General features: G+C 43.2%; 1 protein-coding gene across 1 annotated transcript; it reads left to right on the top strand.

Moving 5' to 3' along the window:
* Positions 1-248: 248 nt before the first annotated feature.
* CMTR1 (cap methyltransferase 1) lies at positions 249-27,701 on the top strand. Its single transcript, XM_059828363.1, has 24 exons — positions 249-276; positions 533-667; positions 4,141-4,283; positions 6,648-6,806; positions 8,185-8,277; positions 9,010-9,081; positions 9,740-9,834; positions 9,939-10,011; positions 10,220-10,418; positions 12,912-13,030; positions 13,277-13,373; positions 14,614-14,746; positions 15,283-15,462; positions 15,874-15,930; positions 16,898-16,955; positions 17,614-17,682; positions 17,857-17,988; positions 18,470-18,592; positions 19,301-19,392; positions 20,027-20,095; positions 21,560-21,607; positions 22,190-22,302; positions 22,843-22,951; positions 24,694-27,701. The coding sequence occupies exons 2-24, from the start codon at positions 538-540 to the stop codon at positions 24,824-24,826; spliced, it is 2,496 nt and encodes an 831-aa protein (XP_059684346.1). The 5' UTR covers positions 249-276; positions 533-537; the 3' UTR covers positions 24,827-27,701.
* The last annotated feature ends 31 nt before the right edge of the window (positions 27,702-27,732 follow it).

Here is a 27,732-nt window from a genome sequence, read left to right as displayed (position 1 = left end):
CATCCCCCAACTCGAGCACATGTATTTAATAAAGTTCTGCTATAGAAGTCATGTAGGAAAGCTCTTTTATTAATTAATATTTGCAGAGGTGATGTCAGAGGTGCTCTGAGTCTCTTTCCACCTTGCATATTCTCCATTGGATTGATCTTATTTCCTCATTTTTTGGTTGTGTTTGGATAAAATGTATCTTTGATTCAGTAGTAGTAACCAACTGTTGTATATTGAAGTTATCTAAGTGCTGATGTCTGGGTTGTCTTCATCTACTAGCATTTAATGGTAAGTAAAAACGATTTGAAATTCAAGTAATCAGTAATAGGGAAGCTTCTGCAAGGATTTTGTGTTTGTTTAGTTAGACTAGCTATTGAAAAAGGTAGGTTCAAAAGAAGCCAATACTTCTACCTAGAGCAAACTTAAGTTGAGAAGCATAATACTGAATAGTCCGTAAAATGATCTATGCCGCCATGCTGCTGCGCCTTACGCTTCAGCATGCAGGAGAAAGTTAATTTGCTTAATGTTTACCATCTTCTTTCAGCAAAAATGAAGAGAAGGACAGAACCTGAATTTAGCAGCCCCCAAAAGAAGCAGAAGAAGAGGATAGAAGACTTGGGATTAACCCTCAGTTCTACTTCAGATGATGAAACTCAATTTAGTAATCATACTACTCAAGGTAAGGTTGGAGATAAGGTGTATGCTGCTGCAGGGAATCGAAATAACAACTAGGAATTGAACCCACGTCTCCTAAATCCTAATTGGTAACCTGAACTTCAAGAGTATACTCTCTGTTTAGGAGAAAAACTACATTATTTCTGTTCACAAACTTGGATTGATGTGAATTTTTTAAGCTTTTTTTAAAATCTCATGTAAACAGTTTGGTCTGGGAATTGTATGAATTCAGACATAGGAAATAGAACTTGAGGTAGATGACAAGTGCATGGTCCAAAGCTGTAAAGGTTCTTGTTATGTATGAGCAGCATTAATCTTTTCAGTCTCAGCAGTTATTTCTGTTTTAGAAACTTTCAGTAGTGAGGAGTTGTGGGTGTTGTGCTGTAAAGAAGCATCATCATCCCTCATTGTTTAAAAAATAAATAAAAAAAAATCAGTAATCTTACCACATCTTTGCAGATGGGAGAAATTGAAATGAATACAAAGAGAGGGTTGACTGGGACTCCTGCATTGTAGCACCATCTCTTTTGCTGGCTCAGTGTGATTTTTGGGGGGAGGAGGCAGTTGTGAGAGCTCACAGGTGTTTGGTTTCAGGAAGAAAAACTGTTTCAGAGTTAACTAAATTAATTGCCTACTTTTTCTCAATTTGGAGTGTGCTTTCTCACCTGGAGCTTGGGGTATACTGAAGATGAGGTGAGTGCCCTATGCAATTGGTATCACTGTTGCAGGGCGCTTTAAACTCTCCCAGGATGGTAATTCAGGTTGCCTCACAGTCATGCCTGCTACTTCTGAGTCTTGGGATTTCCCGTGGTCATAAAGTGTTAGTGAGAAAGCACCTGGACACATAAAGAAGCCTTCATCTTGTGAAAATGGAAGGGAATGTGTATGGAAGATGAGTGGGTCAGTCTGGGAGTAGTCGTAGTGACAGGGTATGGTGTTTGTACCTGTCTGGCAAGGCTGGAGGTGAGTGAGGAGGTTAGAGGTGCAGGGTGTGAGAGCTGGGGCAGGGAGTGCTGTGTGCACTCAGGGCTGAGCTGAACAATTCAAAACAATATTTTTAAATTTTTTTTCCCCCTTTTGATTATTGAGTTCATATATGGGTCAAAATAGGCTGTGAGTCTTAATGTTTAAGAAATGAGTTGATACAGTTCAAGGATAACATTTTAGAACGGATTAATTGTTTGGTAGTCTGTTACACCCATTGTGGTTTCTGATGAAAGAAAGAAGGTTGGGGGAGAGAAGTGATTTTCCTTTTTAGGTGATAAACAGAAAAAGATTAACTCTGCTAACAACAATTTCCTGCATTATCTAAGGGCAGCTTATGTAGTTCAACTTCTCCTAGTTGTATGAAGTAGCACAGAATGATTTCTAGCACTCAGCGAACAAGGGAGGCTCAAGAGGCAGAGGTCCAATGAAGAGCGTGTCTGTGCTTGCTGTGGATTGCTGCTCCAGTAGTCTGTATGGCCTGCTCCACAGCATTAGCTTTAGTATGACTGATGTGATGCTAGGCAAATTTCAGGAAGGAAATTTGTGCCATTGCTTCATCCTCATAGTGATATTACCACTGGAGAAATGGAAGGACTCGGTGGGTTGTAGGGCCTCCCTTGCTACCAGCCTGGAGCGGAGCAGGCCGTAAGACAAATGATGTGACTACCATGATTCCTGCCCAGATCATAGAATCATGGAATAGTTTGGGTCGGAAGGGACCTTTAACAGTCATCTAGTCCAACCCCCCTGCAATAAGGAACATCTTCAACTAGATCAGATTGCTCAAAGCCCCATCCAGCCTGACCTTTGAATGTTTCCAGCGATGGGGCATCTACCACCTCTCTGGGCAACCTGTGCCAGTGTTTCACCACCCTCATCATAAAAAAATTTCTTCCTTATATCTAGTCTAAATATACCCTCTTTTAGTTTAAAACTGTTACCCCTTGTTCCATCACAACAGGCCCTGCTAAAAAGTTTGTCCCCATCTTTCTTATAAGCCTTCTGTAAGGATTGAAAGGCCGCAATAAGGTCTCCCTGGAGCCTTGTCTTCTCCAGGCTTAACAACCCCAACTCTCTCAGCCTTTGCTCATAGGAGAGGTGTTCCAACCCTCTGATCATTTTTGTGGCCCTCCTCTGGACCCAGTCCCACAGGTCCATTTCTTTCCTGTGCTGAGGTCTCCAGAGCTGGACGTAGTACTCCATGTGGCATCCCACCAGAGCAGAATAGAGGGGCAGAATCACCTCCCTCGACCTGCTGGCCATGCTTCTTTTGATGCAGCCCAGGATATGGTTGGCCTTCTGCGCTACATCCCAGTTCCATCCAGCCCAGAGCAAATAGGTTTGGGCATCTCACAACTGTAGAGCAGCAGTGAGGACTATACAGCTCATACAGGTCTAGGTTCTTCCCAAGTAGATCCCAGGGTTGAACTGGGCATAGACAAAGCTTTATTGTTTGGTGCCCATGAAGGCTCTGCTGCATCAGTTTCAGGTGACTTAAGTTTTTTTTGAGTGCCTGCTGTGTATGGTGGTACTTATTACCTTGATTGGACCATTGACTTGATCAACTTCTTCCTCAAACCTTCATCTCTGTCAGGGTATTTTTAATTTTTAAATTTAGATTATTATGTATTAATTAAGAAGTATTTTATATAATATATTTATTATACTTAATATATAATATATAATATTATATTTATATATTTATTAATAAAATTTATTAAGACTCTCAATTTAAAATTTATTAATATAGAAATTTTAATTTAAATTTTTAAATACCCTGTCTTCTGATGTTATCTTTCACTTGGGTTTGTATACATCAGTAAACTCTAGAGGTGAAAAACTGTTTCATTTGCTGTAGTGAACTTGTGGATCCTCGCTACTGAGGTGGGTAGTGGAATCAAACTCAAGTTTAATGTGGGGACTAAGGGATTCAACACACTCTTCTTTCTGCAGTGTTGGCAATTTGGTAGGTGCCTGGGTACTTGATGTGGATTTTTGGTTAAGTTAGCGATGTGTTTACATCTGTAGTTAGGTAGGAAACTGATGAAAATCCAGTATGTTTTATCAAGGTGTCAGTAACTGTCGTTATTCTTGGGAGAGAATCTCTGTGGACTTTCTCAGCTCCTCAGGATCATTGCAAAGGTCAGGCACACCATAGTGTACTATCGTGGTTATGCTTTGGCCTGCTCCGCTGCTGTAATGCGGTTTGCCTGGCCCTTTGAGAGGCCTGGAATCCATTGGCTCAGAGAGAGGTTGTGTGCGTCCATGAGACAAAGGGGCGGATAACCAGGTGTTGGTTCCATGGGGTGTTTTGTATTAAACCTGCGTGCTTCCTGTAGCACTTTTGAGATACTGAAGTGTCCTCTCTGTGTGCGTGTTGAGAGGATTTAATGAGTCACACTGTATAGTTCTTAATGTGATTACTGAGATGCCTTTCTTCCATTTTCTTTTTATTTTCATACTTACTTTTCTCACTTTTTTTGTTTTCAGAGTCTTCCAGTAGCAGCAGTGGGTCTGACAGTGAGAGCGATGAAAAAAGACCAGTCTTCAGCAATGAGTTCAAACAAGACTCTCTTGTGGAGGGTACTTCATCTCGCTACTCAATGTATAACAGTGTCTCCCAAAAGCTCATGGTAGGTCAAAATAGTTTTGGACCAAACGATTAAGACCTGATGAGAGCAAAGTGAAAAGACCAGTCTGTTTTAAGATATTTTGATTCTTATTCTCCTTGTAATAGGGTTCTCTGCTTCTTTGAGCCAGCTACTGAGCAATTGGGGGAGGCTGAGAGAGCTTGGTTGAAGGGCATCTGTTAAAAAAGAAAGTTCATTCATGTTCAAGGCCTAGGAGCAGGGAGGTGAATGTGAAGGGAAAGATCTCTGGGTCAGGCAGCTTGCTGAGCTTGAAAAGAGTCCTACCATGTGATGTTTTGCAATGCTTGAGTTAAGAAAGGCAGTAACAAATTCTGTAATTAACGTTAATTTGTTTGGTTTTGGAGGCTGGCTGGCATATTCTTGTAAAATTATTACCTTAATAATTAAGGTGGTACTTTTTCTTTCAAGTAGTGCCACTCTGCTTTATGTAGGTCTGGAAATTTCTTGGAAAGGCAGGGAGTTGTGAACGATAATGACTGTGACAACTAAATTTTGATGGTGATCGCTCACTGCTTGACTGCACAGTGTTAGTGTGGGGAAGAAAGTACTTTTAGGATGTTCTAAGAAAATAGTTGTCTGTCTCTTCTTACGGTAGTCCCAAATTCGGCAACTTGTTCCTGAGTTTAAAGGCAATAGTAGGCTGAAGACAAGAGGAGTCTCTTTCGGTGCATGCTGTTACACTTATTTCCTGATGCAAACTTTGATGCTGTGGTGTATGGTATTTTCATAATCCTGAAAGAATTTCCATCCTTGATAACAGAAACAAAAACGTTACTTCCAAGGGCAGCAGAGAAGATGAGGTGTATAGCTATGTATTACTTGAAATGTGACAGGAAGTTTGGGACTCAATGGGGGACTGAATTCAGGACTCCTTTTGTTCTGTGCTGGTGCTGTACTCGCAGGAGCAGGGATCAGCAATCTTTCCATGGTGGTAGGCCTGCTTGTACCTGCCTTTGCCAAGTTAAAAGTTCAGTCTTCTAGTAGAAGCTGGGAAGTGCTAGCTGCTACTAGGGTTGGGAACAGGCAGACACTGCCTCTCAAGGAGGTGGAATGCTGCTGACCAGCAGGGTCGTACCTCTACATGAAAAAGGAACGTTCAGCTCTTGCTGAATTCAAAACTCGGTGGGATCCAGAGGCTGAGAGTTGCTGATTGTGCCTCTCTGTAGATAAATCCTATTGCTGATCATTCAGAATCTGTCCACATGCATTTTTGGCACTGGGCTGCAGTTTGCTGATTCTAGCACAAGACTATCTTTCAGTTGGAGAGTTCTCTCCTGGGCCAATTAGGATGTGTGCTTTCTATCAGCACAATACAGGAGCTTTTACTACTGAATTCAGGAGGCTTTTGTTTGTAAGGCCTCATACATTTGAATATAAAGATTGATGTGATATGAAGTCTGGTTGAATGATTTGGTAGCATTAGGTAAGTAAAAGGAAAAGAGTCCTTGGTTACTAGAGGTTCAAAATTCTGTCCTCAGAAAACCGGTGTATAACAGGCTCAGTGGCTGTCACATTTGGTGTGCGTATTTCAAGGTCTGATTAAGAGCCAGGTAGCAAAGGGAAACCACCATGTACCTTTGTATAAAACCTGTCTGATATTCTTGTGGTGTTTCTCATACTGATTGGTAATAATCAATGGTTTTGTTGCTTTTTACAGGAGGGACTATATGGAAAATTTATTTGTTCAGAGTGAAACTTAATCCTCAAGTCTTTTACTTACTTACTGTCTTGTAGATGTGTACTGGAGGGAGTGAAATTGACTGCATTCATGCTTTTTGTTGTTGGTCTCTTGTTGCTAAAATTTATGAAGAGAAAAATCTGAAAAAGTAGTAGTTAATGAATATATTTCTTTGAACCTAAGAGATGGGAACGTGTTTCAGGAGCAGTGTGTCTTGCATTCCTCCTCTGAGTTTTAGGTGAAGTTTTAACTGATGCTTGAAATGTATGTGACTGCATGTTCACAACAAAGAATATCATCACAACATGAATTTTTTCCTGTGCCAGAGTCTTTTGTTTTAGGAACCTTCTACACCTAATGAACACAGTGATGAATGGCTCCAGGCTCCTCACTGCTTCTCCCTGTGCCCTCTGAGCAGGCTGTTCCCGCATCACTGAACCTTTTGTAATTTGCTGTCTTTTCAAACATCATTCTTTAGATCTAGTTCTTTTGCGTCCTGCCTCAGTGAAGTGAACTCGGTATTAAGCCATAACTGAGCATAAAAATGCTCAATGTCTTCAAGTCACTTCAGGGTCATGTGTCATTTTACCTGCTACTCTTTGATCCCAGTAGTAGTATATAAACTCAAGTCCACTTGCCTCAGTGTGCTCCCTTTGCTTTCTTTGTAGGCCAAGATGGGTTTCCGGGAAGGAGAAGGTCTGGGAAAATATGGCCAAGGCAGGAAGGATATTGTTGAGGCCTCCAATCAGAAGGGAAGGAGAGGCTTTGGGCTGACTCTCAAAGGATTTGACGGGGAGCTCAATATTGATTGGCAGGATGAGCCAGAGGTAAGTACTTCCTATTTTGAATCCCTTTTGTGTTGCTGTGTTCAGGATTTGCCCTCTGGGAATGATGTTTAGTGTTGTCTGATACAACTGGCTACCATCAAGTGGCTCTGCTGGGTAGACTCAGGCCTTATTTTGTCCCAGAACAGCATGGCAAAACTTGTTTTCTGTCACATGTATTAATGTTCTGGCACCAAATCAGTTTCAGGTGGATCGTTGCTGTGGTGTGTAGGATTTGTTTCCGAGTTTGCAGTAGTGAATGTGATTGAAAATTGTTATCAAGCCTTTTTAGGTTTACCATTTTTATTTTGCATATAATTTTTCGTGCCTGTATAGGTAATTTTTTTTTTAATTCTTTCCTGGGTATGTTTAATAGTCCCAAATAAAATGCTCAGATGTTCTATTCCTGTGTCTTGTCAAGCTTTTCAACAGGGAAGAAAATTGGGAAATAGAAATAGATGTTGTCAGGAAAGTAAAGCCCGGTTTTGATATTTGTTGTGAAATAGCTTCTGTATGTTTTTGTTTAAAAAGGAAAAAAACAAACCACAACACCTAATCCTAGGGATCTGGCAGCTGGACATTAAGCCAGAAAGTCCCAGCTATTGTTAGTTAAGGGCAGCAATGCTTATCAAGTCATGTATGGTGCATGTTACAGTACTTTGCTTTCCTTTCCAACTGCTGAAAACAATTCAAAGAAATAATATCAGAGGTTATTCCTTGAGAGCCAGGAATTTGGGACCTGTTCTGTAGATTCATTGGTTTAGGTCTCATTCTCCAGTGTCTTTCTACAGCTCACAGCAGTTAAGTGTTACGTGCGATTAACCCTTGTGGATGATACTAATGTAATAAATATAAGAAAGTTAGTAGATCTTGGCAGCCTCTCTTTGTGGAGGAGTAGCACACTTTGATCTTAACTGCTAAAACAATTCCTTCCCAAGATGATAAAAATTGTTTGAAGCTTGAATTAGTTGTGGAATGAAGGGGCCTTTTGAAAAGAACTGGGAGGAAGGATGTATAAAGTACCATCAGGAAGTGTGGGTTTTTTCGACAGCTGTCTCTTTTGCAATGTCTCTAAAATGTACCTTGAGAGTACTAGGCTTTTGCTTTATGTCTTGATCATTCATCATACTCTAATGAGATGAAAATGGTGTGGGGTTTTTTTGGTCGTGATCTTTTTGTTTTGTGGAATTTTTTTAATTTTATTTTAAATCCAAGCAAATAAGATATGTTTTAGACTAGGAGAACAAAACTATATGGTTAGCCCTAAAGTCATGGCATAACCCCTCATGCTGGGATTGGGAGGCAAATTTTTGGGAGCAGTCAGTTGTTATATTTTGCTAGCAAAAATGTCTTTGACTGTTACTGTGTCTTGTGTTTGCAGCCTAGTGCCTATGAGGAGGTGGACTGGTGCCTCGAGTGTACCACGGAAATCCCTGATGCCCAGGAGCTGAAGGAGTGGATGACTGTGGGGAAGGTAATTTTTTTAGATCCCAGTACTTACCAGCCTAAGAAGGTGCAAGACTACTCGGCCTGAAACAACTGCCTTGTCAAAGAGTTGTAGAATAACCTAGGCTGGAGGGAACCTCTGGAGATTGCTAGTGCAGCTTCCTGCTTAAAGGAGGTCCAACTAGATCAAGTTGCTCAAGGCCTTGTTTGGTTGAATTTTGAGTGTCTCCATGGATGGAAATCTCACCACGTGTTTGGGCATCTGTTTCAGTGTTTGTTAACCCAGTCGGCAAAAGAAAATTTCCATATAGCGAACTGGCGTTTTTCGTGTTGCAGCTTGCATCCATTGTTTCTTGTCCTATCTCTGTCCATCTCTGAGGAGAGTCTAGATCAGTCTTCTCTATTTCCTGCCATTAGGTACTTGTACACAGCAATAGGATCTTCCTTTCTCCATTCTGAACAAACTGTTCCCTTGGCCTCTTCTCGTACACCAGGTGCTTCTGCACCCTCGTCATCTTGGTGGCCCTTTTGCTTGGCTTGCTCCAGTATTGCTGTCTTGTATTGGGAAGTGCTAAACTGGATGCAGTATTCCACATGTGGTCTCAAGATGTGGAATAGGGGAGAATAATTCCTCAGCCTGCTGGCTACACTTTTGCTAATACAGCGTAGTATGTGGTTGGCAACCTTCATCACTGGTACGGGTCGCATTCTGAAATGACTGATACCACATTTGCTAATCTGTGTTCTCTTCATGTTCCAGAGGAAGATGGTGATTGAAGATGAGACAGAGTTCTGTAGTGAAGAGCTTTTACGTAATGTCCTGCAGTGCAAGGTGAGTCCCCTTCTTTAGAGAGGAACTGAAGTTTTGAGGAAGCAAGTGAAATAAATGATTGAAGGGGATTGAGTAGTTTACTTAGGTGATTGGCAGGAGCTCAGAACATCCTTTTGCACCTCCATGCCACTAGTGTGACCACACATCCTGGTTGTTACTGTCTGTTCAGCAACCTGTTTTGCACATCAGCATTCAAAGAGATTAATGAAAACAGTCTCCCTTTCTTAGTTAGGTCAACTGAAAGGCTGAAGACTTGAATAAGCTAAGGAAATAAGCTCCCTTTCTTTTCTTGTGTGCTCCATCTTCACTCCTAGTTTTATCACGCCCTTGTAAATTGCAGTAGAGTGTGAGAGTGTATATATGTGTGAGAGAAATACCGTAGGCTGTGACTGCTTTTGAGGTGGCTAACCATGTTATCAGGCTCTGGAGCTATCAGTACAGAATTCTCTGGTGTCACTAAATTTGCTTGAGAACTGGGGTGACTTGGAAGAAGAGTGAATATTGTTATGTGTTGGAAAAACATTCTGTAGTTGTGAAACAAACCCTGCACGGAGTTTGCTGTCTAAGGAGAGAGAAGCATGAGGATAGGAAACGCTCATGCCTACCTATACCTCAAGCATTCACCAGGTCCAGCTCAATTTTGTTTCTGTTTGTGCAGAGTGTATTTGATGAGCTGGATGGAGAAGAAATGCGTCGAGCCCGAACAAGATCTAACCCCTATGAGATGATCCGTGGAGTCTTCTTCCTGAACAGGTTTGCAGAACTTTTGGCAGTGTAGTCCCTTTCCCATTTATGTCCACTTTCAGCCTTGGGAGCCAAGGTTGAAACTTAATAGGTCCCTATTTATGTGTTCACAGGGCTGCAATGAAGATGGCAAATATGGACCATGTCTTTGACTACATGTTTACAAACCCTAAGGACTTCCATGGGGTGAGGGCCTCTATTTAACTTTCAAATAGCAGTGCTTTCTCAGAGAATGGAGAAGGTGGGGAGAAAGGAGAATCCTTAGGATACTAGCTGGGAAAACAGGTGCTTGAAAGAGACTTCTCTGCCCGAGTAGTGCAGTTTATGGTGTCTCTGGTTTGACTGTTGGGGGCCGTTACTGGGTCAGTAGAACTTCCTCAGTTTCTATTTGCAGAGGCCCTTGATAAAGGAGCGGGATGCAGAGCTGCTCTACTTTGCTGATGTGTGTGCTGGTCCTGGAGGCTTCTCCGAGTACGTCTTGTGGAGGCGAAAGTGGCATGCGAAAGGCTTTGGCATGACTTTGAAAGGACCAAATGATTTTAAACTAGAGGACTTCTATTCTGCTTCCAGTGAGCTCTTTGAACCTTATTATGGTATGTAGTGCATGCGTGAGTGTTACCTGATGTTTTTGCTTATGCTGCAGCCTCTCTGTATCAGTTGCAGGGCTGGTATTGATACCAGCGTGGGGATCTAAGAGAAGCCTGTTTATAGGGTACTGTTTTGCAAGGTAGAAGGGGGGTGTCATCTGAGAAAGGGGTTGAGATTGGTGAGCTTGCATATCAAGTCACATTTCTGCACATATTTCTAGTCTGCCCTGGGAATGTGTGTCCCATTGTAATAGTTGATAATTGAGTGCTTTGCTTATCTGAAAATTGTGGAGTACTTTAAGGTTGCTTGACGGTATTTTTCCCACTTCACTGATGTCAGCCTGAAACACAGTGAGTGAGATGACTTATCATAGAATCATAGGTTGGTTTGGGTTGGAAGTGACCTTAAAAATCATCTAGTTCCAACCCCCATGCCATGGGCAGGGATACCTTCCACTAGATCGGGTTGCTCAAAGCCTCATCCAATCTGGCCTTGAACACTTCCAGGGAGGAGGCATCCACAACTTCTCTGGGCAATCTTTTCCAGTGTCTCACCACCCTCACAGTAAAGAATTTCTTCCTAATATCTAATCTAAATTTACCATCTTTCAGTTTAAAACAGTTACCCTCATCCTATCACTACACTCTCTAATAAAGAGTCCCTCCCCATCTTTCCTGTAGGCCCCCCCTTTAAGTACTGGAAGGCTGCTATAAGGTCTCCCCGGAGCCTTCTCTTCTCTAGGCTAAACAACCTCAGCTCTCCTAGCCTGTCCTCATGGGGAGGTGCTCCACCCCACTGACTTGCCCGAATATCTGTTATCAGAGCCAGAGAGAGAAACCTTACTTGCCTGACTGGCAGTATGCTTCTATATCAGACCTCCCTAGCTCTGCTTTGATAATTGATTGTGGGCTCTTAGTAAAGGTAAATAAACCAGATTCGGGCTAAAGGCTGCGTCTGAATCACTGTGAGTAAATGAGCTTCTTAATTCAAAGAGGTTTAAGCTAACATGTTTTATCTTGCTTTGAGACAGACTAAGCAGGTGTACACAGGCAATTGCTGCATCTCACCTCATGGATGGTAACTTGTTAAGCTTGCTGATATGTTTGAGCCCTCTATCTGCATAACCTCTAGGAACAGGAAGGGAAATACAAGCATTGCTAGTATTCCTGCTTCTTATTTCAGACTGTATAAAGGAAACTTGAGTGTGACTGTCTTGTAGAGAAGAGGATTTGCTTTTCTGTTGTGCTTTTTTTTTTTCCCCCTCCACAACTTGACTGCCACTTTTGACACCTGACCATGAACTCTTAGGGAATGGTTAGTGCTTCAGGATTAGATCTGTTAAAGAGAAGGCTCATGGCAAGGGCAGCAAGGCAGATAAACACATTGTTCTAACGGTTGCAGCATTTGGATCTTCATAACTCACTGAAAACTGGTGTTTGTATGGAGAGAAGGAGATACCTGGACAAATGAATAGCCCAATGACTCTGCATTTTATAGCGTAACAGACAGAAAAGGATCAAGAAAGTCTAGTGAGATGTGTACAAACTCTCTTTCAGTGATGGGAAGGAAGTAGACTGCCGTGATACTTGGGTTGTGAAGAATGGTAACAAATTCTAGTGTCACTTCACTTATTGACAGGATGATTGATGAGAAATTTAGTTATCAAAGCGCTATCATGCATCCTGATCTCTGCTGCTTTCTAGTCTTCCAGTTCAGTTAATAGAAGCTGTAGTTGCAGAAGATTTATAGGGACTAATACCAAATGGAACTTCAGGCTTCTTCAAAGTCAGAACTGGTGAGCTCTAGAATACACCTTACATCAGCTTTCTAAAACACCAACCTGGGGGACAATGTACCTCTCTTTAAAAAGAACCATATGGGAAAACTGTGTGAACATTCATGCACAAACCCTTTTCCCTTTCCCTACTCCCTTTATAAACTTGTTCACAGGGTTTTTTTGGGGTTGCTTTTTTAAATTCCAGATTACATTGTGTTTGGAAATAGAGTATTGTGTTTCTTTGGAATTATTTGAATTCTTAGTAGAAGGTTGCCAATGCACAATGTAAATAATTTTGTCTTGTCTGTAAAAACATGTTATTAACAGGTGACCTGTGCAGTGAGATTGAATCTTACGTTTTTAGTAGGTTCAGCTATGTGTCATTCCTACTTCAATGACAACATTATGTTGTCGTGTAGTCAGCTCTCATCTCAGGGGAGGGCAGTGAATGATTTTTCTTTTGCTGAGGCTAATGTACAACTCATCATTTGAGCATGGTTTTTATATGGTTTTGTTTAGCCCTGACCACACAATCTGAATAATTTTCCTAAATTAACAAGCATCGGTGGTGAACAAGTGAATGTGTTAATGCTTATTCGTCTATCAAGGTCTATGTAATTTCTGAGTAAATGTTGATTGAATACAATAAATCACCGGCACATACTGATCTTTTGTCTGTACTTGCAAACGTGTTAGTAATTGTTTCCTCTTTTCCCCTTAGGAGAGGGAGGGATTGATGGAGATGGAGATATCACTCGCCCAGAGAACATTACTGCTTTCCGGAATTTTGTTTTGGACAATACTGATCACAAGGGAGTGCATTTCTTAATGGCTGATGGGGTTGGTCCATTTCTTTTTCTTCATGCACTAATGACCAAAACTGATACCTCAGTCTGCATATAGTAGGACATGTGTCTGTAGTTACAATATGCAATTCTTCAAGGTTTGTCATTGAAATTCCTGGTGGCAGTGTTTTCTGTCTTAAAGAAACAGAAATTACCATGATTCCATGATTGAGCTGTACAGAATCCTTTGCTTGACCAACAGATTTGTGGAGATACTAATCATATACTATGTGCTTTGCAGGGTTTCTCAGTGGAGGGTCAGGAGAATCTGCAAGAAATCCTAAGCAAACAGCTCATGCTTTGCCAGTTCCTTACAGCACTGTCCATTGTCCGGACAGGTATGTTTTACGCATTAAACTTCTTCCTCCTTCTCTAAGGTGTGGTTAGCATTGCGGAAGGATGCCGTACAATTTTTATTAACGTGCCATGAAGTCTGCTCTGCAGTGAGGCTAAGTTGCACAGAATTGAGTGCGTACGCATACATCCTGCAATGGTTGTCACAAAGCTAAGAGAACTGGGGCAGAAAAAGAACATTATCTATGTCTATTTTGCTTTTATTTAAAAGCATGAGATAAAATTCATTAGTTTAAAGCTCTTGCAATGTGTCGTTATGTAGCTGTCTTGGGCTAAGGTCACTAGTGTGGTAGCTGGACAGTATATCTGAATTTTGTGGCACTAGCTAGACCAACTGCTTCCTGAATATTCCAGCAGGCTGGTTGGAACAGAGTGGTGTTTATCCAGTTCATCCTTCCCTCTAACTTGTGACTTTTCTCCTTTAAATCTGGCATTTCTACGATCAGAACAAGATGATGTCTCACATTGTCTTAGCTGTACCTCATTGTTGCCAAATGATGGACATTACAGCTGTATCTGGTTTTGATGGCTCCTCTCTTCTGCTGAGGTTTAGTTAGCATTTGGCACTGACGCAGAAGATAAAAACGCTCATTATGTTACCATTTATTTTGTGCCCTATCTTTAGAAGCACCTGAGGCAATGATCTACTTAGCAGTAGTCTCAAATGTGATATGGTAAAAGGAGCAAACTTAAGTCTTTCCTGTCTGGGTAGATAACAACTCTGTAAGACTGACTGCTTTTTGCTTGGGGAAATTGGGATTCTTGTTTGAAGGCAAGGGCTGACATAGACTCTTTTCTTTCTAGATGGCGAGTTATTCTGTTTAGGTAACATCTGTTAGTTTTCTCCTCCAGCCTGAGGTTTCTTGTAGCATATATCAGAGTTCCTCTTCTGTTGAGGCTTTTGCATAGCATGCTGCCATGGGCACAGTTTGGGCCTGGAAGGGGAGGATGGGGGGTGGATAGAAGGTTTGCTCATGAGACAGCATGTGTACTGATTTGATCTTGGTCAGGGAAATGCTTTTTCTCTTTGCTGCAGAGATATGGAGAAGATGGTTCATGGAGCCCCATTGGCCCACTTCATGAATATGTTTTAGGTGCTGTTTAATTGTACCAAAACGCTCTTACCAGTTCTGCAGAAGAGAAAGTTATCGAGGTGCCTGGTATCTCCTTATTTCCTTATAATTTGCTTGTATCTGCATGCTTCCTCTCTTTCTTTTTTTCCAGGAGGACATTTTGTCTGCAAAACCTTTGACCTGTTTACTCCATTCAGTGTGGGACTTGTTTATCTGCTGTATTGCTGCTTTGAGCGAGTGTGCATCTTTAAACCTGTGACAAGCCGCCCTGCTAACTCAGAGAGGTGAGATTCTTGAGCATGAGGGACTACTACAGAAACCCTGTCCTCTGAATACAGTGATAGATGGATTTGGGTAGGTCTAGTGGAAGCTCTGTGACCTGCCTCAATTGCCAACTGTCTTGGAGGAGGAAACATTTTAGATGCTTAGCAAATCACAGCGTTTGACAAGGTAAAGAAGATATTTGCCAAATTACCCTTCCAGGGAGAAAGCAGTGGAACAAAATATGTAACAAATTCTGTTTTGCATGAAGCAACCACGGTTCCAGTAAAGCTAGAGCATATTATGCGTGTTATCGTTGTACCTGTCAAGTTTAGCAGAATTGATTTACTACTTGAGGGAGATCTGTGGGAAACTCAAGCCCATTGAAAAAAAAAAATCTTTCCAGAGTGTAGAAAATGTATAGTGAGACCTCCCTAGGGATACCCAGTAGGAAAGAATTCCTGGGATTTGGGAAACTGTCCTGATAATAGGAGTGTGTCAGGAAAATTGTGTGTGTGGGAGAACTGAACCCACATGATCTCGCTGCCTTGCTCTGCAGGTACGTGATATGCAAAGGATTAAAGCTAGGGATTGATGACGTGCGGGACTATCTCTTCATGGTGAACATCAGACTCAACCAGCTGCGCAACTCTGATGTGGATGTGAATCTTGTTGTCCCACTGAATGTGATCAAAGGCGACCAGGATTTCTATGATTACATTGTCCAGTCCAATGAAAAGTGAGTGCCCATGGGCAATGAGGGTTGCTGGCTGTAGGCAGGTTAACCGACATGGCTTTCAGTTGTAGCTTCTTGCACTCATGGAGGTACTTGTTGATGCTGCTACACTGCTCTGCTTTTGTTCCCTGAGAGGCTTAACAGAGCAGAGGGACCCTGTGCGGAGAGAAATGCTGTATACTGTTAGTGACTGTTTGGCCTCTGAGTACTGTGTAGAAAGGAAAGGAGGCTACTGCCTAGTTCTTTCCGATGGTCTTGCTGTCACTTTGAATCGTGTTGGCAATGATCCGTCACTGCTCTGAGGATCAGATGGGCTTCCTCCTGTTGTCCCAGCACTCTTCCTTGTTTTGAACAGTAGAACAATCTTGGTAGTGATTAACTTGCTCCCTGACTGAAACTTGTCCTCTCTTTCAGCCACTGCAAAGTTCAGATAAAGGCACTAGCCAAAATTCGTGCCTTTGTTCAAGACACGTGAGTACATTCCTCTGACTTTTGGTGAGGACCAAATTAACCTACTATAAATGAATTGCTTTGCCCTTCTTTAATGTGTTCTTGGTTTGAGCTGGTACTTGGCATGGCCTTTGGAGCCAGGAAAGTGAATAGTGCTTTTAGGCAGCTCAGTTTGTGTCTCTGCCTGAGTTATTTGCAGAAACGTGTGGGTGGCTGGAGGAATCCTGAAAGTTGATGGTCTATTATCACCCTTGTTGAGAAGGCTTCCATGCATTGCATGATTTCTGATTACCATAAGTGGGTCTGCTTCTTAGCAGGAATGTAAGCAGAAAAGTACCTCCCAGCTGGTATGTTCAATTCTATGTAAGTTGGGTGTGGTTCATAGCTCTTAATTTTCTAGGGGCAATTCAAAGCATCTAAGTTACATACCTAGACTTATGTAAAGTTTATGACGTGAATTTCTTACATAAAGCTAAAGCCATTGCAATGTATAGCTGTTTCCCTGGCATGACTTCTCTGTTCAGATGTCATTCAGAGAGAATACTTCGTAGCAAGTTGAATGAGTCTGGTAGCAAGGAATTATCTAAGAGTTAATCCTAACATTGACACTGGTTTTTGTGTGGTCTTCAACAGGTCTTCATTGCTATTTGTAAATAGGGCTATGTACCCAGCTCTTGGAGATTACCATAAGTTCATACCAATACATAACTTCTTGAAAATATTGATGCCCAGTGGTACTCTTATGGGATGGAGTGGTGGCTGCTAATCAGTAGTGCAGACCATGAAACAAAGCTAAACAAGGGGACGGGAGATTGGTGGAGGGTGGGGAGGGAAGGCAGCATCCTCTTTTGTGTAACCTGTTGAGGAACAGCCCATGTTTGTCGTTCCCAAGCCAGACACTGAAAGATGCAAGTTTTATAGGGCTGGGATATGTAATGCTGCAAGAGCAAGGAGGTTTCACCATCTTAAGTCTGCTGTCTTTCTCTAGGACGCTGATTGAGCCACGGCAGGCTGAAATCCGAAAGGAGTGTCTCCAGCTATGGGGGGTAAGTAAGCTGCCAAGCAGGGAGGTCATGAAGGTGTCCTTGCTGTGGTGAAACAAGAATAGAGCTGCAGTACAGTTCGGACTTTGTAGCCAGAGGTTTAATACGTTGTCTTGTGGGAAAGTCAGAGACCATTTCAAGCTGTTTATGTGAGCAAACAGGATGTTTCTGATTCATTATGTGTATGGCTTAACTGAGCAGGCTTCTTTGCTGCAGTTGAGAATATTTCATCATACACAGAGTGAACTGAGCACCTAGTTCCCAAGCAGCAGAGCTCTCCAAAAGGTCTTGTTTTATGAGTCTGCAGTTTCTCTTTCCTGAGCTTTTGACTGCAGTGGTGCCATAGATATGGCAGTCAATTTCACAGGCTAATTGTTTGTCTTTGATGAAACAGTATTTCATTGAAACATGCATGAAATCAAAGGTTTAGCCTGAAACTTTCTGAAATTGCGTATTGTTTCCTGTGAGATGTGGTATGCCTACACTAAATTTGCAAAACGTGTGAGACCTTTTATTTGCCAGATGACCTCTCCAGCGACTGGAATCCCAAGAGCATGAGTTTCAGGGGGCAGGATGTTCTGTCGTGTATTGAAACTAGAAAGGTTCCTGTGAACATGCCAAAGAATAACACTTATTACCAATCATTTGGATTTGTTTTCAGATTCCTGATCAGGCTCGTGTTGCTCCTTCATCTTCAGATCCCAAGTCCAAGTTCTTTGAGCTGATCCAGGTGAGAGCTTACCCAGAAGCTTGTTCTGAGTCCTTTTATACAAATACAACTTTTCCCTGTAGGAATTAAGAGACGAAGAAGCTAGTCCTGAATTATCGTTTCATGTAGAAGTTGCATTTACCTACCTGTTGATGTATTTTGTCCGATTTGCCTTTTCCATACTTTTCTCTTTAGGGCACAGACATCGATACCTTCAGTTACAAACCTACTCCTCTGAATTCCAGCACACTGGAGAAAATCCGCCAAGTGTTAGATTACCGGTGTATGGTGTCTGGAAGTGAGCAGAAGTTCCTCTTGGGGCTAGGGGTAAGTGCTGAGAACAGTCCAGGAGTTTTGCTTATTCATTTCAATGCTGCTATTCTGCCGTGTAGTTTCATTCCATCCTTTCCTGTCCTTAAAGGCCAGAAAGGATACCCATCAGCAGTCCCTGACACTGCTAGTTATTTTATGTTTCCTTCTTCTGACTTCACTGCTTTTCACGCTAATTAACCCTGTTTTTGTAGTTGCAGCCTGCACAGAGACCTGTACTCTCACTGGTGTCTCTAATTATCTTCACTGTACTTTCAAAGGTGTTCTATTTCCGGCTCCTTGTGCGGATATGAAAAGTCACTGGCAGATTAGAATAAGTGGTTTTGTTCCTTTGCTGTAGAGGTTAAGGGTCTTCCTTAAAACTTCTGACAAAGAAACTGCCTGTGACAGCCTAGGACAAAAAGATTCTCTGAGGGCTGCTCTACAGTTAGAGGTCTCTCCTCCACCCCCTGAATCTGACTCTGCCTTCTACACACAGAAATCACAGATCTACACCTGGGATGGTCGCCAGTCAGATCGCTGGACAAAGCTGGATTTGAAAACTGAGCTGCCACGAGATACCCTTCTCTCTGTGGAGATTGTTCATGAGCTGAAAGGAGAGGTAGGAGGCTATTCTCTCCCTTACCAAGTGGCTGCAAATATAATGAGCAGTTTCACCTATTCTCTGTAAGATACTGCAGAATAAATGTTCCATCTGTGCCAGGTGCAAGGTTTTTTGTATATGATTTCTAGAGAAACTATTTTGGATTAAGTTCCTTCTTTCTATCCAGTGCTAGAGGTATGAGCTTTTAACATTATTTTGAAAACACTTTGGACCTGACATGCTGCTGCTGTTCTATGTGCAGCAGCAGATGATATTGCCAACATGACTTGATGTGTTCTGTGGCTCTTTGGGGACGTAACTGCTCAGTAGTGATTGCAGGCCTTGGGGAAACGATTCTCGTGGTATATTCACAGTGTAAGGTATTGCTGCCTGGGAGTTTGGCTGTCCTCTGGCACCTCAGATGAGGATGCTGTAGTGCACTGGGCTTTGTGCTGTGGCACCTGATAAGGCATAGAGAGCTGGTGATGGCAGCTGTGGTCCTGTCCGCTCTCACTCCCCTGAGACAGATCTGTGTAGTTGAGGTACACCAATTCTAGGAGGATGGCATGTTACTGTATAATGGGCAGCAGGGAATTTGTGTGCTTCTAATATCTGGAAAGGTGCTTTCTTTCTAGAGGAGAATGATGTCCTGTCAAAAACCAGGCTATAAATCAAAGCTGAAATAGCAGCAGTCTGAGTAGTAAGTCTTTGTATTGCCCTTCCTAGGGGAAAGCCCAGCGAAAAATTAGTGCCATCCACATCCTTGATGTCTTGGTGCTGAATGGCAATGATGTTCGAAAGCAGCATTTCAACCAGAGGTATGTAGGATCTGGAGAAGCTTCTTTCTTGTACGTGAGTGGGAGTGACTGGGAAAGAGCGTTCACACGAAAAGCAGAATGCTGAGCACAGGGAGGCAAGTGCATTCAGCTGAAACACTGCTATAAAGATGAACTGTGAATGAACCTGCTCTGAAGTGGAGTGCATATCACCTTTTCCAACCATACCTTCTCTGTGTATGAGGGCAGGTCTAGCTCCTTCCTTAGTCGGGGATGAGCCAGGCACGGTCTGGGTAAACTGAGCATCCTGGGAATATGAATGAGCATAGCTGATAACTGGCTGAGGGAGAAGGAATGAGTCCCTCCATTTCCTTCCTCAGGGGCATTAAGTCTCTACCAGTCCTACTTTCCTGCTGATACATCAATGTGTTCAGCAGCATGCAGACTTGTAGAGGAGGCTATGGAGATTAATTCCTAATGGATAGTAGCCAGTATCACTGGGCACTGAACTGGGATGGCAGGGTGAAAAAAGTGTTACTCGGTACCCATTTGGCTAGCAGTGGAGGCAGTCTGCATGTACTGAAGTGTCTAATCAGTTATTCTGCTGAAACTGTTACCTACCTGCTTTGCTGAAGATCTCACTAAATTGCTGGATTCTGCTTCCATTTTCATTCAGGATTCAGCTGGCGGAGAAGTTTGTCAAAGCTGTTTCTAAACCTAGCCGGCCAGATATGAACCCCATCCGGTGAGTGATGACTCCTTCCCTCAGCCTGGCGTGCTTTGGTTTCAGTGTGTTGGAGGATGAAGTTAAGGAGCTGAAGGAGAGTTAAATTTCAAGCTGAAATTCATAGTTCTGTTATGTTCAATGGAAAGAGGCTAAAAGCTGTTTAAATATCTAAGATAAAGGTTGATAGCGGAGACGTTGTGCTCTCCTTTCACATATCAGACAGTCCTATTTTCATCATAGGTGGATTGGCTGGTGCTGATTTCAAACATGTGCTATAGTAGGTCTAGCAGCCAGTTAGCTTAATCATTGCAAAGACTTCTATGTCCTTGCCTGCCCTGAAGGGTCAGCAGCGGTACAGAGATGGCTGACTGTTAGTAGATAATGAAGTGCTGACCAGCACTTGCAATCTCCAAATGGTTAGCCTGAGGAGAAGGCTTTAAGTTACAATCCCAAGAAAGTTCCTGACAAAGGGCTTCATCTTTGGTTGCATCCTGACTTCCCATTTCATTAATTCTGCTATGGTGAAGCGCAAGAGTGTCATTGTGCTGGGTATCAGATGGGTATTGTGGACAAAACCAGCTTCTGTTTCAGAAGCTAGAAGTGCCATGATATTGTGAGAGAAGCTGGAGGAAGTGAAAGAGGATGTTCTCCTTGGTGGCTTAATGAAAGATAATGAGTGGGATCTCAGTTAACTCAAGACAAACAGACAGTTGCAATAACTGGAGGAGCTCAAAATGTTGGGGAGGGCTGAAGGTGAAATGAGGAGAGCTATAGAAATGGGTTGTAGAAGCATCCTTTGCTCTTGTGAAAAAGTGTTCAAACCGTGCTCTTTAAAGCCTGATGCTTGTAGCAGTGTGTGGGAAATGGGGTGTCAGATCAGAGGCAGTGCTTTTGAAACTTTCCGATTATCTTTCTGTGTCTCAGAACAACAAAAACAAAAGTAGTTTGACATAATGGTAAGAATGATGACTCCAGATCTTCTGTACTAATTAAAAAAAAAAAAATAGCAGCTGTTTTTACCTCAGGGTAGCTAATGAGTTTGTGGCATCCCTGAGGATAATAATGGTGAAGATCGGGCAGTTTAGTTTTACTGCGAGGCCAGCATGCTGAGGCCAGAACCTGCCTGGGGCTGACCTTGGTAAATTTACCTCATGGGAAAAAAAAAGCACCTGACCTTCATTGTTCTTCCTCTTCTGTATGATCAGCCTGAGGTAAAAATGCACAGCTTCCTTAGCAGCCAGGATGCTTGTATGCTGCTTACAGCAAGCCAGCCATGAGCATGCAGGTGTCAGGTTTTCTCAAGCCAGGAGAAATAAGGCACTGGAGTGTAAGATTGAGGAGAAGGGTGAACCTCAGTCATGCCTGACCACCTCATGCTGTACAAAATGAACTGTTTGGCTGCTCCCTGTAGCTGGGACAGAAAAAGAGGACAGTTTGTTTTTTTTTTTTTTTTTTAATCACATTTTTGTCTTTTCCCCCCAGAGTAAAGGAAGTGTACAGATTGGAGGAAATGGAGAAGATTTTTGTGAGGTAAGTGACCAGCACAAATGAGAAACTTCAGGGCCCCCTGAGGTTATTGGCCACCATTGCACAGGAATAGGAGGGATGTACTGTGATCTGTGCTTGAAGTGTCCTGGAGAAAGAGCTGTTAGGGCTCGTGCAGCTGGTGGCTGCTGTTTCTGAGATGCTTCTGACTCAGAGCATCGTCCTGCTGAGTTCTAATGCCGTAGATGTGGCCAATGCACTTTACAACAGTAGGAGTAGCAATGGTGCTTGAGTTTGTGTGCAGAAGTATCAGTGGCTTGAAAGATTAAGAGTTCATACCTGAATTAGGAACCCCCTTTGGATTAAGCGTGGTAGATCATCACAGATCCTTCATTGCAAGACTCAATTTGCTACCTGATCTAGACGGCTCTGGCTGGTTTCTCTAGTCATGTGGGGGAGGCAAGAGACTGAGTTCTCCAGTATGTGATGATTTTGTCCTGTCATGTGTGGTGCTGTCAGTTTTCACTGTGACACTCTGGAGAGGGTGTGCAGGTGACACGTTGTGTGCCAGACGATCGTAAAGGAAGAAACAGGGAATTTCTATCACTACCTTCTCTCAACATCTAGGTTAGAGATGAAAATAATCAAGAGTTCAGGGGGAATACCCCGGCTATCCTACACTGGCCGAGATGACCGGCATTTTGTGCCCACAGGACTCTACATCGTACGGACTGTGAATGGTAGGAAGAGAGAGTCCCCGCTCTTATTTTTCTTTGTATCTTCAAGTAAAAAGTATTGACCAGGCTTGCTCCTGTTGTAACTTGGTGAAAAAATTGACGGGAGTATACCAATGGCTAGTTTTCTTGTAGTGAGGGTAGCTTGGATTTGGATAAGGCTTAGGGTATTTATATGATAGGTTTTTTTCTGTTGTGGGTTGATTAGCTATTGTGTGGGTAATTCCATTTATTTACATGACTGATGACTTCCTTTTTTAATAAGATCATAGTTTTTCATTGAAAATATATTTTCCAGAGTAATAGTACATGGAAATATCCTATTTGGAATGTTAACTTTTAAATGCAGGGAGAAGGGGGCTTTCTCAGTGAATAAAGAACAGCTTGGGAAGCAGGTCTTCTTGGGGGAGGGAGGGAAAAAGGAGTGGAAGAAGGATCATTATTCTTACAGATTCCTCCTCCTTGCTTGCACTGTATGTGTATTTATACTGTGCTTTTTTTCCCCCCTTTACATTTTCTGTCTGATCCCTGTGACTTTTCTGCAAGATCCCTGGACAATGGCATACAGCAAAAACTCCAAGAGGAAATTCTTCTTCAACAAAATGACCAAGAAAGCAACATATGATCTCCCTTCTGAATCCATCGCACCCTTTCAGTGAGTACAAGCCAGAGCTGAGGCTGTGGAAGGATAGCTGTGTGCGAGTTTGTGTGTGTGTCTGGGTATTTGGAAGGGATTTAGGCGTGCTGTGCTATGTTCTTGCAGTCGTTTGCAGTGCAAGCACAGCTTGGTCACCAGCAGGGTGTGCTGCAGAAGCTGGCACCTTCTCAGACTTTCAGGAAACTGCTGATCTGGATTCGTGGATTTAGCAATTAATTGCTCTGAATAACACACATCTCGCAACTTTGTTCCCCTGTCTGCAGCAGAGTACAAGTTACTGAACCTCCCTGCACACAGCAAGTGAAATTGAGCCCAGCAACTGTAATTTGCTGCATCCCTGTATTTTAAGATGCTTGGCTGGAAGTTGCTAATTTAAAAGCAAATCCCAGTTCATTTAGCCCAGGCTCTGGAATAAGCTGTAGGTAGCTGGGAGCTATTTAAAGAGAGAGTGAGAGAGAAAAGCAGCAGCTCCTTGGGAAAGGATGGAGTGGCTTGTTATTGGACAGTCATTAACACTGTGGCTGCTGAACCCCATCTGTATCTATTGAGTACTAGGCTGAGGCCATGTCTTAAGTACAGCAAATCCTGAGTCTGTGTGATGCCTCAGCGCTCATGGGTGGAGATGTTCTGCACGAGATGCCCTCCACCACCACTACCCAGGACTGTGCCTCTGAGCGAGAGCTTGATATGAAATAGGACTCCTGATTTTTCTCACTTTCAATCTCCTTACCTACCTTACAGCAGTGCTCTTAAGAATCCTTAAGCTTTCCTTAACCACCTAAATGGCAGAACGGGCTTAAAAAGCAGAGGCACACGATGCTTTTTCCCTCCATGTGTCAGGATAGGGTTAGTTCTGCCTATGTACTCAGAACTGGGCCAGCATGAACCTGCATGAATGGCTGAGGAGGTGGAAGGAGAGCTTGTGGTACTCCAGAAGGGATGTGTTGTGGTTAGTGAGTACTAATGTGTCTATAATTAGCCATTGACATGTGCTGTTGTTGCTGTGCTAGTACTGCTTTGTTAGAACAGTAGCACTAAATAAGCTATGAATATTAAGTGTCAGTAATTGTACAAAACTAAAGGCTGCTGTGTCGGCTGTAATTAAGCAGCTCTGTTTTCATTATGGCTAGGACTATGTTGATGCAGGGAGGGAGGGCTGTGCTTGATGGATGGAGTGAGAGATGGCGTTGTAGTACCAGAACTCTCAGCAGCCAAGTGGAGCTCCAAAGAGGGGATGATCCTAGCTGCTTTTGTACAGTGTGAAGTGCTGTTCGTTTGCAAAGCTCCATAGGACAGCTATTACTGATTCTACTAGGTTTCTGGCGAGTGATTAGATTGCTGCTTGCTGCTGATGGCAGACATTCTAATTTCTTCATTAAGGCCTTTCCATTGCCTGCAATGACAGTTTCATACTCTCAAAAACTTGGGGGAGGTAGGTTTTTCCCTAATGACCTATCTCCTTCCAGCAAATACGGAACTGAATCTTGAGTGAAGCTAGAATTAAGAAGTTTGTTTCCATGGAAATCTCTTAGGCTTGGAAGTTGCTGTACGTTAAGGGCTGTAGAGTTTGTAAGGTGAATGAATGCACTGGTCTTTCTAAGGCACCCCTTAGATAGAATATCTCTGTGTGGCTCCCACTGCAAGGGCAGCTGTCTCTGTAGTGCGCCTTGTGGCTAGGATGACAGTGTTTTCCTTTCCCTCCCCTGCCAGACTAATCTTGCTCTCCTCTCTGCCCACAGCATCTGCCATTACAGCCGCCTCTTCTGGGAGTGGGGGGAAGGTGTCAAAGTGCACGACTCTCAGAAAAGGCAAGATCCAGAGAAGCTATCAAAGGAGGATGTCCTGTCTTTCATCCAAGCGCACTACCCCTAAACCTGCTCTCTTGAGGAGTGCAGGGGGGACTGAACCCAGCCTGGATTCTTCAGGGACTGATGAGACTGGGGAGGCTCCACAACTTCTATCCTGGTCTTCTCCGGAGCTGATTTCCTGGAGGCGATTGAACCAGGGGGTGGTATGCAGAAGGCACAGGACGAGGCTCTACCCTGGCAGTGTATATAAGAGTACGGCCCAGGTAGCGCCTGCTGCCGGAGTACCCATGGTAACTCCTGGAGCCAAGGCCTAATGTCCTTTTGTCCTGACCTACAGCATGCATGAGGCCAAGGGGCTGGCAGCTTTCTTTGCTCCTGTTCAAACATTCAGCAAGGTTTGTGGAGCTCTATGTGTGCCAGAACTCTTGAGGCTTGTGCTTCCCTGGCAGTGTGGGAAGGAGCAGAGATGTCTTGGTGGCAGAGTAGGGCAACAGCACATTGAAGTGGCCCTGCATCGTTCCTGGCAGCTATCTGTCTCCTCAGCCTTGTCAAGGGCCTACACTACCTAGTGGAGGGTGTTAACTCATTAGGGAATGCTAACTTTTGGATGCAAGTATATATTCTTGTTGGTGTGTCCAACACTTCTGCTTATCAAAGCACTTGGCTGGCCACTGGCAATTCCTATGTGATGGTATCCTGTTGGACAAAGGCCAACACAGGTGATGAGTAGAGTTCCTGGCACAGCTTTGATATGCTCATTGCCAGGGATTTCTCAGACCTCTAGAAGCTGCTGTGACAAGGATTTCCCCTCTCCAGGTCAGTGACTGATCCTGAGCCAGCAGCCTGGGGTTAAATTGTGAACGTGTCTATGCCTCACGGTACTTCTGCGACCAAGGTGCTTTGATTCTTGGTACTCGACCCTATTACCCAAATCTTCAGGGAGGAAAGCAGATGTGGGAGGGAAGACACAGGAAGGTTGGGATGCTGGAGGTCTTTGGAGGAAATGATGGGAATGTCTGACTTTAGTTAAAAAAAAAAAACAGGGCTTCAGTGAAAAGAGATCTTGACTTTGACCATGTTGGTTAATCAGAAGAAATCCTGCCCCCTGACTGTGCCCACTGGAAAGGTTACCAGACTTCCCTTTTTAAATGTCAGAGTGGGTTTTGAAACACTCCATGTCTCATTTGGCCCTGGAACTGCATCTGGGGTGAAAACATAGAGCTGTGAAACTCTCAGCATGGTATTTGTGTGTTCTCCGTGCACTTCTGTGCTGGGCTCAAAGTTGTTTTCTTTTGCGTGTTTTACCTTCACATCTGGCTTCTGTGGCACTTTTGCCAGATCTTCCACATAAATCAGAAGATAACATACAGTTGACTGCTTTTGGCCAAGCAGCAAAATTGCCCTTTTTTTTTTTGTTCTTGGCTTGTTTTTTAACACAGATTGGCAGTAGGGAGGAAACTGATTTAGGGGTTGTCTGAACTGTGCCTTAAAGAAAGCTATAGTTCTCCTAGAATCTATAGCAGTTGTTCAGATTCTTGTTTCTTTCTCTCCACACCCATACGTATGAACAAGCTTTATGTAGCAAGACGTGGACATTTTCACTTGTAGGTGAATAAGTGCATGGGTGCCCTACTGCACCCAAAGAAGCCAGAACAAGGATGGCATGTCATAGAAGTCCCACCTCCACCGTCTAAGGCCCAGCATCATGTGTAGGTTTTGTGCTTATTCTCGGCATGCAGTTGAATGTCATCCTACAAGTAGGCTGTGCTCTCTGAGCTTGGAGCACTTCCATGTCTTCACAAGCAAATTGTCCCCATATACCCATGTATTAATTCTCTACATTTTGGTATAAATGAACTTAACAGCTGCAACTCCTTGCACCAGAGAAAATTATATGTAGGCTTGATCACTGCAGAACCACACCCCTGGCTAAAGGGGTGCACGGAAGTTGGCATGGTCTGTTGGTCAATGGAAACTGGAGGAGGCAAAGCTTGGGAGTGGATGAGAGGTTAGCTTACAAATAGGTAGCCCTGAATATTGTGCAGGGGAGCTATTCTGTTTCTTCTCAAGCTCTGCCCAAAAGTGAACTGAGTCAAAGCTGCTTTTTCCACATTGGTGACTATTAGTCCCCAGACACATTTAGGTCTACTAAAGCAGTTGAGGGATGGCATGCTGTTAATGCATCCTCTTGCTGACCTGCAGACGCCCTCCACTCTCAAGCGTTGGTAAAAGATGTATGATAGAAATGGCGTCCCTTCCCCCCCAAAGAACAAGGGCTGTTGGTGGCAGTTTTGTTTTGGCAAAGGCACTTCCATGGAGGAGGAATTTCTCCCAGTGGGCAATAACGAACCTCTAACTGTGTGGTTTCCAGGCCTGCATGCAGCTGGCTTTTTAAACCAACCAGTAATTTGAGTTCTGTAGCTTCTTTGGACTGCCTTGAGGCTGTACCAATGCCAGCAAAGCATGCTTCTCCCTTTGCCAGGCTCCTTTGCCAAGTGGTGTGTCCTCCATTCAGGGCTTTGGTCTCTGGTGAGCTGGCAGACAGAAGGGTGACTAGGAAGTACACTAGGGTGAGTGTAGGCTTCTGAGGGTGTAAAAAAACCTGGTTAGTCTGCAGGCTAGCTTTTATGAACAGATACTTTCTGTTTACCCAGTTGCCTCCAGCTCCTCCTGATTTTAATTTGCTTTTATTTTTATTTTTGATGCACTGAACCTTGATTCTGAATCCCCCTTCAAGAAGGCAAGCATGAGCCACCATGCTACTTGCTTCCCTGTTGCAGGGTAAATATGGAGGGATTATGTTCAGAAGGGGGGTGAGGAAGGTCTTGCTGAAGGGAATGTTTATGTACATTAATTGCACAATGTATTGTTATTAGGCTGTGTATCATTTTGTGTTGACTTCTCTGCTTTCATTGTCTCTGACCAATACAGCCCCTGTAGTTCACAACAGTGCTTGTTTACTTTGCTTCC

Source organism: Gavia stellata, chromosome 2, assembly GCF_030936135.1.
Source record: "Gavia stellata isolate bGavSte3 chromosome 2, bGavSte3.hap2, whole genome shotgun sequence".
Taxonomy (NCBI): Eukaryota; Metazoa; Chordata; class Aves; order Gaviiformes; family Gaviidae; genus Gavia; species Gavia stellata.
Note: the sequence above shows the minus strand (reverse complement) of the source record. Positions and strands in the feature narration are given on the sequence as shown.

Bases quoted from the DNA above. Each gene is read 5' to 3' on its own strand.
- CMTR1 (XM_059828363.1), top strand. From the start codon at position 538: ATGAAGAGAAGGACAGAACCTGAATTTAGCAGCCCCCAAAAGAAGCAG. The intron at 10,012-10,219 runs GTGAGGGCCTCT...TTCTATTTGCAG, and splicing joins ACCCTAAGGACTTCCATGGG to AGGCCCTTGATAAAGGAGCG. The intron at 14,747-15,282 runs GTGAGATTCTTG...CTTGCTCTGCAG, and splicing joins CGCCCTGCTAACTCAGAGAG to GTACGTGATATGCAAAGGAT.